The sequence below is a fragment of the Parambassis ranga genome, chromosome 22 (assembly GCF_900634625.1).
Source record: "Parambassis ranga chromosome 22, fParRan2.1, whole genome shotgun sequence".
Lineage (NCBI taxonomy): Eukaryota > Metazoa > Chordata > Actinopteri > Ambassidae > Parambassis > Parambassis ranga.
Window position 1 is genome coordinate 2,602,776 of NC_041042.1, and position 14,004 is coordinate 2,616,779.

At 43.3% G+C, this 14,004-nt stretch overlaps 1 protein-coding gene across 1 annotated transcript; it reads left to right on the forward strand.

The window, feature by feature from the left end:
• The first annotated feature begins 9,049 nt into the window (after positions 1 to 9,049).
• foxi2 (forkhead box I2) lies at positions 9,050 to 11,111 on the forward strand. Its single transcript, XM_028395449.1, has 2 exons — positions 9,050 to 9,716; positions 10,254 to 11,111. Exons 1-2 carry the CDS (start codon positions 9,107 to 9,109, stop codon positions 10,850 to 10,852), a joined length of 1,209 nt encoding a protein of 402 aa, XP_028251250.1. The 5' UTR covers positions 9,050 to 9,106; the 3' UTR covers positions 10,853 to 11,111.
• The last annotated feature ends 2,893 nt before the right edge of the window (positions 11,112 to 14,004 follow it).

Genomic DNA, 14,004 nt, shown 5'->3' on the forward strand with positions numbered 1-14,004 from the left:
CTAAACCTAACCACCTATGCCTAAACCCAGCCCACTGGGATTATTTTTAACCCCTTAAATGAATCCGAACCTGCTCCTAAACCCAACTAGTGAGGATAACATCCAACCTTGCAGACTAATGCTAACCCCAGTACAATCTCTGCCTAACCAAACCATCCTGAGAGAGAGCCCTTAATCCTAATCAGTAGCATCTATGCCTAACCTTTGCAAGACCTTTGCACAAAGTCATCCAATAGGATTTACACCAAACCCTTAATCCTAACTTCAGTAAGATCTATGTATCTCTGACCAGTTCGAACCCTAACCAAGGGGATTTATATGTAATCTAAAAGCTGGCTTTAATGCCAGCTGGTGGAATCCAGATGAGTCTGATCCATTTAAACCCTTTAACACCAAACCAAGTTCTAAAAACAGACCTGATGAAGGGTTCCATCATAAAAGCCAGTGTATAAAAATCGAATCCTAAATCCTGTATGTGGTTATTTGCCAAAGGATTGACAGGTCTTGCCTGGTTAAATGAATGATAAATGATTTAACATGGAGCTTAATGGACTGTTGGCGAGTCACTGTTGATGAAAATGGGACTTTGTGAGTTTCTATTGTGAGTCGGGCTCAGAGGCAGCACTGAGCCAACATGAATGTCTGCAGGCAGTAAAAGCCTGTGATAAAAGCTCTGTGACGGCCATAGAGGCCAAAAAACAACAACCTTCCGTGTCCGTGTCACTGCTGGATGTATGGTTCCCCCCTTTGCGGTCTGTCACCGCTAACTTCTCACGGGGCAGAAGGACGGGAGGCGGCTCAAGGCCCGGCCAGGAGTGCTGCTGAACCCTCAAACTTCTTCCATCCCATACAAAGATGTCATTGAGCCTTGTCTTTGCACCTGCTCACGTCGTGGAGAAGATGGCAGAGGCTCTTCCTGTGCGTCCGACGAGGCGACGGCAGTCCGCCACCTCTGCTGCACACAGGTCCAACACACAGCGTGTAAAGACGCCCTTTTTTTTCAAAAGGCAAACTGCTGCCATGCCAGAAAAGTCAACAAATGAGGGCCAGTGGAACTTTGTTCGTCGTGTGAGGGGCTTTTTGTGAGAGGAGAGGGCTGGTGGGAGGTAGGAACTGGGACTGCATAAAGAAGAGAGCCAGGAGGACGTGGTTTTTTTGGAGACGCAGTGTTGGACCACCCTAAATGTAAGGTTTTCTGGGCGCCAGTGCCCGCTCAGGTGGCAGCGGCTGAAATACCTCCACCCCCTCCGCTCACTCTGGGCTTCACAATGAGGAAACTGTTTCGGCTTTGCCTCCGAGGACGCTGACAGAGGGAGATTAGAATAACAATGGCCTGGGTTAATGATGTTTGTGCCGTTAAAGACACAAAGTCATTACTAAAAAAGCCATTAGGCCTCCAAGTCAAAGAATGAAAAGGGTTGTTTCTTTACGCTGATTACTTGCGACGAATTTTAAGTAGAACAGTGATCAACACACAGAAGAGCAGCAGCTCAAAGTCCCATTTAATGCCAGTTTGTTCTCTCTCTGCTGTATCTGCTGTTTAGTTTATGCAATAGCGGCTTGTTTCATGCATTAGCTGCAGCTCCTTTCAGCCTTTTCACCTGACGTCTTGACTCAGTTCCACTCATCATGTGAAGGCAGCAGGCAGAGCCGAGATGAAACCAGCAGAAGGGGACAAAAAAAGCCACAGAAGGGGGGAGTAAGAGAGAAAAAAGCTTCAGACTGAGCTCACAAAGCTGTGTCTTAAAGTTGGATGGCACATCAGAGGCACGTGCAGCTACAGTCCTGCCTTTTAAAGGGGATATATATATATATATGCTGCAGTATCCAAAAAGAGCATTTCCTTTAAAGCAGACACTCACCGCCCTGCTCCCAGGCTTAATTATCCTTCTGGATCACAAACAGAGGGACGGACAGAAGATGCTGCGTCTGAAAAGAATTAAATGTGACGTGATTTCAGCTGTTATTTACATGCACATTATAGGCTGACACTATCATTTAGAGCAGCACAGTGCAACAGTGGAATTCATTTCATTTCCTTTGTCCTTGAGGCTTTAAGAGGGACAGTGATGAGAGGAGAGGCTAAAAGAAGCACCATCATCATGGACCGCAGCGGTTCTCAGAATCTTAAATATTCTGTTTGAAAGTCGGAGTCAGTCTGGTTCTATTTAAAATTATTCTAACAGGCAACATGGCTGCAGCTCACACACAACACATGCACTGTTTTTAGCCATCAGCTTCTGTCCTCCCTGGACTTATACAGGAGATATCTCAGGAATGTCTTGGTGGGATTTGTTTTAAATTTGGCGGAAAGGTTCCTGATACACAGATAAGAAGGTAATAAAGAGTCTGCATGTGTGCATCGTGCCAATAAGAGGATCAACCTGTGTTCTGTGTGGTCTTCTACTGAATGTAATGATGAGGTGTGAGGTCTTAGGGGCATAATCACTGATGAAGGACCAACTGTAAATCAGTACAGTGATGGCCCAGTCAGCTGTGACTGCCAGGCTGGTGCATGCAGTAGTTATGTTGTTTGCCTGCAGTCTGTCTTAGTACTAATGCAGTTGATGTGGGATTGCTGCTGTTGCCATCAGTCAGTGTGTAGAGTCTTCTGTACACTACTTTAAATGGGATCCAGCCTTCACCCGCATGCAATGAATCCTGGGATATGTAGGCCTGCAGAGGATGTACCTGAAGCATCCAAAGGAGACTCGCAGGACTGACAAGCTGTTAATACTGTCAAAGAATAAAATATAATATGAAATATTACTGTAAATATAGGGCTACTAGACCCACTTATGTTATTTAAAGTTGTAGTTGCGAGTTGTTGCCACAAGATGGCGCATATGTGTGTATCGAAAATGAGTAACATGAGATGTTTGTGTTATGACGATGTTGTGTGATCTTTGTGCCGTACTTTGGCGTATCATGGTGTTAATATGTTTCGAAAGATTGCTAATCGCTAAGATAGTGCCACCTAGCTAAAACGGCGTGAAGCACCTGAGGAGCAGTACGTTTATTTCATGGTTTAATAGCTACACTATGATGGAATTGATTTTGGTTGTTAAATGTGCATATTAATTTAAACATGATAACTTAATTCATACTTAATTAGAATGGGTGAAATGTTTATTATTAATTTTATTATTATTTTATTTACAAATGCTATAATATTACTTCCTGTGATGATAATTCATTCTTTTTGTGTAAATTTGGTTTAGTCATTTCATGTACTTTATATATTTCCTCTTAATGGTTATACTTTACAGAATATTCTATAAAAAGAAGAAGAGAAGTAAATTAGGACTCATGATGAAAAAAAGACAGAATAACTTTTTTTAAAATTTTTTGTGTAGATTGGTTGTTTTGGGCTGATTGACCGTCTCTGGATGATTCGTGATGGCGAGCCCAGCTCAGCGAACCTGTGGACAGCTGTGACGGCGGTGTGGCCTACCATGAGGATCGGCCTACAGAGGACATCGGACTAGCTTGATTCATCCCTGCTGAATTCCAGATAAGCACACCTACACACTGTTAGCTCCACCCGGGCAGTAGCAGTAGGATCATAGGAGTACGCCGAGTACTGAACCCTGGAGCACACTTCTCCTCCATCCTAGCTAGGTAGATGCAGGTGTCCTGTAGTACTACCTGTAAGCACTAAGGGGCGCTACATTAATATGCAGCTACATGGTGAAATTGCAGTGGGATTGCTTCTGTTGCCATCTTTTAAATGTTATAGCAGTGTAGCTAGCTGCTGAGAGTCTGATAAACATAGAAACTTTACAGCAGACCACAACCCAGCGTTAAAACTGCTGAGTGAAATAAACTTCCACTTCTTTGGTGGCCTGTGATAGAAGCGGTAGCGGAGCAACAAGAACGTCAAAGCAAACAATAGATGCAGCAAAAAGTCTCCTTCAAATATTTGTGTTTGACATTCCTGTTTCTAACATTACACTAAATCAACATGTGAAGTAAATAAGACAATTGCAGCGGTCAGTGCTGCAAGATCCAGACAATAGAAGTCACAAACGGCTGAAACGAAAGCCGGGTTTGTGATTAAAAATATGCAGAAGGAGAAGGAGAAATTAGGATGCCTATTTCTGAAAATGATGAAGTGTGACATGTGCTCGGCCCTCATCATCTAAACGCTTGCCGCTGCCTCCCTCCCTCCCACACTTGGAGAGGTGACTGAGGAGAGAGGAGCTGAGGAAATGCCTGTGGCCGAGCCTCTTATTTTTCCATGGCAGCGTTATAAACATATAGAGCAATAACATCTCCTGTATGTACCCGCTCCGCCCGCAGAGCTGCGGCTGGCCTCTCAGAGAGCAGCACTGTGTTATTACCGCCTGCCATGAATGCCTTCTGTGTGCTGTTATCTGTCTTGTGTTGCTCTCACATGTGAGAGGAATGCAACATATATACATAATAAGTGCAAATGTTTATTTCCAAAGACTTCCTGTGTAAATTATCCTGCTCGGCCCAACACAGGTAGATTGACGAGGCCTGACGCGCGAGCCGTAAATATGTCACAGAAATAGACTGCAGGTAAAAGGTGGAGATTGTCCCATCCGCTGAATGGGCCCGACTGTCTGTGGAACAGGAATAAATAGGGCCTTTGCATCCACCCGTTCGCAGCTCTGCCTTCTCCCTAACCAGCAGCGGTAAAAGCAGTAAACCCTGACAAGTTTACCTGTTTATGTACATGTGAGGATTTATTGATTACATACAGTGTGGCCATTCTAGGCCGAAAAAGAATCACTACCACTCATCCACGGTTCAATATTTACACAATTCCCCACAAGTGTTTGTCCTTTAGGTTTAAAAAGTATATTACCCACATCAGTTTTCAATGTTTGGACATTTTGTTAAGGATTTTATGATGTTTCTTGCAGTTTACGAGGCACCTTAATAGAACTGATGTAGTTTAATACCTGAAAAACATCCCAGAGGAGGCTGCAGAGAAGTTGTAGTACAACAAATTACACTGTCCTGTTCTGATGGGTGTTTGTTTGTTGTTGTTGTTAGTGGTGGGAAGTAACTAAGTATTTGTACTTTGTTACTGTACTTAAGTAATTTTTTATGTATTTATAATTTACTTAAGTAAAAATAATAGTGCATACTTTATACTTTGACTCCATGTTGCAGCTGTTACCTGTACTTTCTCCTCCACTACATTTCTACAGTGTCTGTAGTTCCTTGTTCCATGTGATGAACACAGTGCTGGACTGATGTGAGGTCAGACTCTGCATGGAGGTGGTGTCACGCTGCCAGCTGTGTTTCTGTAATGAGCCTCAGTCATGATGCCGGTGCTCTGGCTCAGTTAGCTAACTAGTTAGCTTCTGTATGCTAATACAGGTCCATCCATTAATGTCTGATGAACATGAATCATCACATGAATCTACAGCAGGAACACTGACACAGTAAACATGCTGAATGCCTGTTTGTTATCAGCAGCCTCTCTGTTCACTTGATGCCCACAGCCTGCCTCATGACACACAGACCTGTCCACAGCTGCTTCTGGACTGAACATGGACATTAACTACACATGGTCCATTTTCATTTGATTATTTTAACCTGTTCAGATCCTTTGCAATGGAAATCAATCATATATATTCAGTGTGTGTGCACTTTTACTTTGAATACTTTAAGTACATTCAAAAGTAACAAAGTAGGATTGTTGATGTAGCACTTCTACTTGTACTTGAGTATATATTTTGCTGGGTATTTGTACTTTTACTTAGGTACCAAGCTTCAGTACTTCACCCCACTGTTATTTAGCTTGACAAAAACCAAACTTAATATGATGATGGTTCAGTTCATTGTAGGGCAGATGTATGGTATGAATAGGAATTGTTTTAGCTATATGTTTATTTTATTAATCACCTTTTTTAGAACAGTAAAGTTGATCGAGGCGCTGCATCCTTTACAAGGCGGACAAATACACAATCATCGTCAATCATCATCAAGTGGATCCATCATGGCCCAACATATTCCTAGAATTCCTTGCATGCCGGTAACATTCATTCAACATCCAACCAAACTTTACCTACCAAAGAGTAAACTTTTGAATAAACCAACTGTTTATTTGAAGCATTTTGATAAACAGGAAGTGTTCTGGACAGCCGCTTTCGCCGCCGCCACCTCCAGGTGATGCAGCCATGCAGCCCCCTGAATTGGATTTTTAAGTTTTTGTACCGCCAGCTTTTTTTTTTCTACGGTTGCTAGGTAACAGAAGCGGCATATTGTGACATTGTATCATTCATTAATACTCATCCTGTCCCCATGAATTTAGAGGTGGGGGGGTTAAATGGGACTTCCTGTTTATCATAATATCTGTAGAGCCAAATGTACAGTATACATACAGTAGAACTTCTTACCAGCCTGCAATGCATCCTGGGATATGAGGTATGACTTGATGCATGTGACCAAAATGGTCTACAGATGCATCTTGCACCGGCACAGCTTTGTGCCATGGATGCTATTAGATGCTACAAGCTAGAGCTAGCTTTTTAGCGTGCTAACTTTATCACAGCTGTTCTTTCGTCATGTTTTTCAACTAACATTTTTGAACAACTCCATAAATGAGCAGGGACGTCTCCTGGCTTCTTCTCTTTAGCGCCTCGTTAGCAAAACGAAGTAACAACATCCACATTTCCATCCTGTCGGTTCTTTAACTTAGACAAGGAAAACTCGTGAAGTGAAGCTTTTCTGTGTGTTTGCTGCTGACGGCAGAGCCACAGAGTCTTCCCTTTTCCACGATCTCAGATTCTCATGCATACATCTGAGTTTGTGTAGCAGTTCTGGCGACGTGTGATGAGCCCGGGGATTATTGTCATAGCCAACCCCGATATTATAGAATTACAGTCAGACAGAGCGACTCCTGGTGCTGCGCGGACAATTACTCTGCGGCCTGGATCGCAGTGGAAAAGCTGCATTAGAGAGAAAACCTCAGTCTATCAGATGCTGAAAAACAGGGAAGTGCTGGCAGATAACGTGTCAATACCCACCAAAGTAAGCACAGCAGGGCTCAGAGGGGGTCTGACTCCCACTTTATTAGAAAGTTCCTCTCCAAGAAGAAATGTGACTCTGCACGGCTTCCAGCAGCGTGCAGACGGGTAGAAGAAGCAAGGTTCAGGCAGGTTACTCTGGATGACAGCTGGAGCATTTTCAACGTCTTCAGAGACTTTCTGGAACGTCAGGAGCGCTCACAGTTCAGCCACATTTCCATATTAGATTTCTGAAGGCAGAGCTCGCAGGAGCTCCCTGGTGCAGGGCTGCATGGACACACTGCACATTCAGCAGGCAGCTGCCTCCATCTGGTGGTAGGACCCACATTCAACACTGCAACTGCCAAAAGTATGTGGACACCCAGATTTTTGCATTAAATAAAACTACAGGTTAGGGTTTGGTAAAGATTATCTTTAAACACAAATTCATAACATTAGACTACATTTTACAAGAAAAACAGGCTGGTGATAAGGTGAGATGGCCCTGAGGTCAGGATAAAGGCAGGTTCTTCCACAGCAGACTGCAAAGATAATTCCTTTGTGCTTTATTTGTGCCAACAAACACCCAAAGTTTTCATCTAAATCCTCATTATCAGCTTTAAAGCTGCAACAGTGAGTCAATGGGTGAAAAATCCACCGACAACAGACTGAAGCTGCACATAGTGTCCATTTACTTTTGGTTACCTAGTGTATTTGGAGCAGGGCTGACTGCAGTTTGCTGCAGAGGTCTGAAGGTGGCAGTGTGGCTCCATTAGTGAAGCTTCTTCACAAATCAGAGGCCAACAGAGAAGATGTTCCCTGCACCTGAATCAGTGAGCCTGCTTCTTATATAACAATGGACTATATGCCATAAACTATGAATACATATGAAAAAATCTAATGATGAAAAACAAAAAATAATTTGATTGATCATTTTAAAACATTTTTCGCTCTAATTCATGTAAACTGCAAACAAATGCAGTCTTCCTGCAGGCTGTTGGTAGGTGGAGCTGTCTCATCAGTGTGAACACCTTAATCCACCTCAAACTCCATAAAAGCTGCTGTCAGAGCCTCTGAAGACATTTGTGTGTGTCCCCATCGTCCTCGCACAGATCAGTTTAAATGTTACTCAGTAAAACCTGCAGGTTTGAAGCTTTGGTACAAGTTGATTTCTTTCTAACTGGAGACATGAAACTTATCCAATGAAAGAGGATCATTTAACTTTATTTGCAGCAATAACACAAACAAAGATTCTTCTCTTTTTTTCTGCAAAATCTTTGACTAAACATCTTTAATCAGTTTGAATGAAGAAATGTTTGGATAAAAACAAGCAAACTCCATAATTTCACTGATGTCTTATTTCAGACCATTTAAATCTAATTAGCACAAACTACTTAATGTGAGCTGAAGGTGTTAAAGGCAGGTGTACATGAAGAACTTCCTGTTATAAAACCAGTTGAAGTCTGTGTGTGTGTGTGTGTTTGTTGAAAACTATAAATAAACTAATTAATTAAAGTCATAGTAACCATCTGAGCTTAATTTATGTGATGTTTACTTGCTGTAGGATTTGTCAGTGCTGCACAGAAAGTGATAATACTCCATTATTTCTGACGGTTTGTTTTAGTAAATAGAATCAATGACATGTTGATCAGCTGGTTTCTGTAGGAGGCACTTTTCTTTTTAATGTAATGAGCTGTAACTCAGCCCTGTGTCCACTCTTCAGAGCGGGGTGATGGAGGACAGTCAGAGTGTTTTAAACTCAGGGCCTGTTTGTGGCCCCCTGAGGTGAGCTGATCACAGCCTCCGTCCCTCTGAGGAGAACCTGAGCCCAGCAGGCGCCTGCTGTGTCTCTCCGGGAGGTTTTGACAGGGGAAGCATTTGGAAGCACTGACCCGGTCTGTGCTGAGTGAGGGAGAGCCTGACCACACCCCCTCTCACTCACCGTCTGTGTCTATTGGCTGCCGGGAGTTATCCGGAGCCTGGATGTGGCTTCTGTCAGGGGTTTATACTATTAAAACTCCCCAGAGTCCTGCATCCTCCCTGACACTTGTTGCTGCTGCTGCCGGGAGAGGCCACCTGAACCGCTTCAGCATCTCCTTTGGGATTTCCCGCGGGGAGTGATGAACTCCATCGACCCTCAGTCCCATCACCAGCACCAGCACCAGCACACCTCCCCGACCGTCGGCTCTCTCCCACCCAAAGGCGCTCAGGAGGCCCCGGACATGGCCGCTGTGTACTGCGACAACTTCAGCAGCATGTATCACCAGCAGAGCCTCCAGGGCGCGCAGAGACCCGCCGGGTACGGCCTCGGGGAGTACGCGTCGTCTCCAAACCCGTACCTGTGGCTCAACGGGCCCGGCGTCAACTCCTCCGCCTCTTACCTGCACGGCAACAACCCCGCGTCCTTCATCCCGCCCTCCTACGGCTCGCAGCGGCAGTTCCTGACAAACTCACCTGGATTCGGCGGGCCCGACCTGGGCTGGCTCTCTATCGCCAGCCAGGAGGAGCTGCTGAAGCTGGTCCGTCCGCCTTACTCCTACTCCGCGCTCATCGCCATGGCCATCCAGAACGCGCACGAGAAGAAGCTGACCCTGAGCCAGATCTACCAGTACGTGGCCGACAACTTCCCCTTTTATAAGAAGAGCAAAGCCGGCTGGCAGAACTCCATCCGGCACAACCTGTCTCTGAACGACTGCTTCAAGAAGGTCCCGAGAGACGAGGACGATCCAGGTACCTGAACGCACCATAGGGACACTGTAACTCAGAAATGATAGAAGAGGCGTTTAGGTGCAGTTTGCCAAAGTTTTAATGAGTCTGAAAATTTCTTTCAGTAAATATTGTAAAATGTAAAAAAATCGAAAATAACTTTGACATTTTATAAAAGTTTCCACAAAGAAAAAATATTTAATCTTAGAAAAACATTTCCCTAAACCTCCAGACTCTAAAGGGTGTTTTTTTACAAGCACTAATAAAACCTGTTATAAGTATAAATGTAAATATTTTAAAATGTAAATTAAAAAATGATAAGAGAAGAAACTGCAATGTAAAAAAAAAGATAATTATTGTCGTTATGTGGGTGTTTTTATTTTTCCTGAATATTACAGTATTTTTCTCTGTAATTTAATGCACATGCCATCATTTACTGCATTTTTAAAAATTGTTTCCCGTATAAAATGTAATTATTTTTAGCCTTTGTAAAGAAATAACTAATAAGAATCAAAAATTAAAGGTTTTTGTTGAAATAAAAATAAAATCATTTCTTCACAGGAAAAGGAAACTACTGGACGTTGGACCCAAACTGTGAAAAGATGTTTGACAACGGAAATTTCCGCAGAAAAAGGAAAAGACGCTCGGATCCCAGTGGTGCCGGAGGAGCAGCCGCCGGGGCCACAAAGGTCGAGGACGGCAGGCCGACAGCAGCCCCTCCAATGAAACCCTCTGACAGCCCTCAGCTCCTGGGGCCCTCCTCCCCAGAGATGGAGGCCATGAACGAGAACCACAAAAGCTTGTTGTCGTCGTCGTCATCGTTGTCTCCGCCTGGACTGGCCTCAGCCGCTCCGTGTTTTAACAACTTTTACAGCAACATGTCCTCGCTCAGCTCGGGGGCCCCCAGCCGGCAGGGGTCCCTGGGACTGGTGAACGAGCTGTCGAACAGGAACATAACGGCCCTGAGCCCGTACCACCCGGGCCCAGGTGGCAGTCAGCAAGACGCGGGGGCGTCAGAGCACGGCGAGGGGTTGCATTTCAACCGTGGAGTGTACTACAACACGTTTGGCAGCGGGCAGAGCGGACAGTTCAACAGTCACTTCTACAACAGCTTCAGCGTCAACAGCCTGATTTATCCACGGGAAGGGACTGAGCTATAGGAGCTGCTACACACACACACACACATTTATTCCAGCAGAGGTCAGAGTTCACACAGCACTACCTGTTCAACAAGTATCAGCACTTACTGCTATTTTTTTAACTAATATTTTCCCTCCATTTTTGCCAAATGTTGCCCATATTTCTATGGAGCGGCCACATTCTCCCACATGTATCCACCGTCGCTGCCAAAGTTGCCTTTGTGACGCCGACATTACCTCAGAATCACAGAGATGACCTGTTCATGTACACAAATGCAGTAACAACCCATTCTATGCCTTATTTTTATATATATCCTCCATGTCGACTGAACCCGCAGCACTTGTGTAAATACACCTGACAAATGTGTATTTTTGTAAATTATAAAGATAGTTTGTGACTATTTATGCTATTTATGCGAATAGGCATTTTGTTTTTTTTACTACTGATGTTTAGTTTGATTTAAGCAGACGTGAATAATAGCTCACACAAAAGCACCACAAACAGTATACAGCGCTACAACCCAGATGTCATAAATATATATATATATATATATATATATATATATATATATATATATATATATATATATATATATATATATATATATATATAAAATATTAAAATCCTATATCGTGGTTTCTCTCAGGATTCAGTGACAATCATTGAATGACCTTTTGTATATTGTCTTTTTTATCTTTATACAGTACATACAGCTTACAGGCAGTTTCAACTGTGATCAAAAATAATAAATACTACATGGTCTTTATTTTATTGTCATGCATGATTCATTTAATAGGCTCCGCTACAGACTCATGGGGATTAGTTTTTACACTATTTGAGTGCTTAAAAAAATATTAAAGCGCATTTACTATATTCAACATTTTATTCCCAGATTTCTCACTGTCTAATCCTAATTTTGAGATTTACACCTGACAATAATCTGCATGTTAGATTAAAAATGAGTCCGAAAAAACTCCATACGTCCATTAAATAACACATAAGGCAGAAACGAGGTGTATTTTTGTACAGGAAAGCCTGATAAATGTTCTTCCTCATGATGATGAAGATATCTGTGCAACGTTTTGTTTGTTTGAAAACTTTCTCTTCACTTTTAATCACACCTAAGTTCCTCCAGTCAAACTGTGCCAAGAGACACACATTAAAAAAAAAAAAGTCTGGAGCTGAGCCAAAGCAGTCGACAGACGTCTTGATACAGAAAACAATGGAGCTTTTGTCCTCCGTCCTTCACGCCAATCCCCATGTATCAATTAGGGACTCTCTGAGGAGAGGTGAAGATATCCCCCTTCAGACCAACGGGATTTTAGCATCTCTTTTGTCTCCGTGTTTGGCCCAAATCTGAGAGGAGGCCATCTTGCTTTGTGTCCCTGCTCAAAAAATGATGCTTTCAGACACTGCCTCTGCAAACACTTGCCACCCATCGTGCAGATCAGAGGCAGATTAGAGGCCAGGACTTGATGATTTATTTGGTTTTCAGTGCTTATGATTCACACTGTAGCACCGTGCTGCGACATCGATGCGATGGTGCCGAAATGTCTTCTATTTACCTGTTGTGAAACACTATCTTATGATAAAAAAATAAAGTCACATGATGACCTGAGGTGACCTCTGTTTAATTAATCATGCTTTGACCCGTACCTCTGTGATTTAGACTGTGGACACACATTTATTGATCGGCTGAAGTGAAGTTTCTTTAACAATACGATGACCCAGATTGGACTGTAGATGTCAAACTCATGTGTTCCAAAACTTTTCCACCCTGGCAGGCTGCAGCAGGGCCGTCTGTCCAGCGCTGCCAAGTGTGAACGTCTCAATTAGAGAGGATCCACTGACCCGGGCGCTGTTTGATCACTATTTTTTTTTTTCGTCCTAATTTGGCCTTTGCACAGCTCTATCGGGTGACATTTTTTTTGAAAAGCGGCATTGTTGGCCCGGCTGGGAAACAGGTTGAACACAGGACTGTTTGCTGCTATTTTGATCAGTGACTGTACACTGTAGTTTCATGGCCTAAAATGACCCCCATGACCCCCCTAAACCAAATTGTTCCTCTGATAATGGACAGGGAAGCGGCGACGCCTCGCTAATGAGAAACATCTTAGAAGCTGGGTCATGTCAGCGTGTTTCACAATGAAGGGCAGAGGATCAAACTCCATCAGGGTTCCCTGACTGTGATGTTAAATGAGGACAGTAGAGCAGCGTGGCTCATTCTGGGACACAGGAACGCCAGCACAAAGCGGAGTCTCTGCAGGTTTCTGAGAGAATATGCAGTTGTTTCAATCGACTGATGTTCACCTGTGTGCTGCTCGCACTTAGATTCAAACAGAGGCTACAGCCAACAATCTGCAGCCAAACAGGAAGTCTTAAATCAGCAACATAGATGCTAAGCTAACACTTTATCACTTACTAATCCACCAGCATTGAGGACATATCACCATCAGCCTTCATCCCCTTTCCTCTGTCAGCCCTCACTCTTTTCACTCTTTTTCGGGCTCTTAGAGGACCCTCTTTGGTTTCTTCTCTGGCTTTGCCACAGTGTGTGCTCACAGTCTAGTACATAGATCCATCTTATGGTTAACTGTCATCTTGTTTGATGGCTTTTAAAATAATTTGCCATGGACAATTTAGTCTGCATCAGTCTAACATGGAAGAAGAAGAAGAGTCCAGGCTGAAACATTAGGCTAATTCACATTTAACACGGAGCAACTGGACCTTGTTTGTAGTATAGAACCCATCCAACAACCAACCTGTTTGACAACTTGCTGGGTGAGCTCTGTCATCTCTGCTTCCTGCAGGTGCCATGTTCCTGGTTCCTGTTTATTGGTCAGCTGATGTGAGCAGTCAGAGTAGGAAGTGTGGAAGCATGAAGCCTAGTGGTCCAAGTTAGATTTAAAAAACACACCTAGCTGAATCGCTCTGAGCAGCATCTGGATGTTAAACCTAAACGATGCTTCAGCTCAGCATCACAAATGCAGCTCTATTACTATTACCTGTGGAGTAGTGGATCCACATGTTTCCACTTTCTGCAATGATAAAATTTTAATGATATTTTGTGGAAAATGTGTTGACATTAGACTTCAAATCAGCATCATAGTGGTTTTATCGATACCCGTAAACCTGTCTTTCAACATGTTATTAATGGATAAGTGATGTTTGA

What these genes read in the sequence shown, in the direction of transcription:
- foxi2 (XM_028395449.1), top strand. Translation starts at nt 9,107, where the DNA reads ATGAACTCCATCGACCCTCAGTCCCATCACCAGCACCAGCACCAGCAC. An exon ending in GAGAGACGAGGACGATCCAG is followed by an intron (nt 9,717 to 10,253) that starts GTACCTGAACGC and finishes ATTTCTTCACAG; the next exon opens with GAAAAGGAAACTACTGGACG.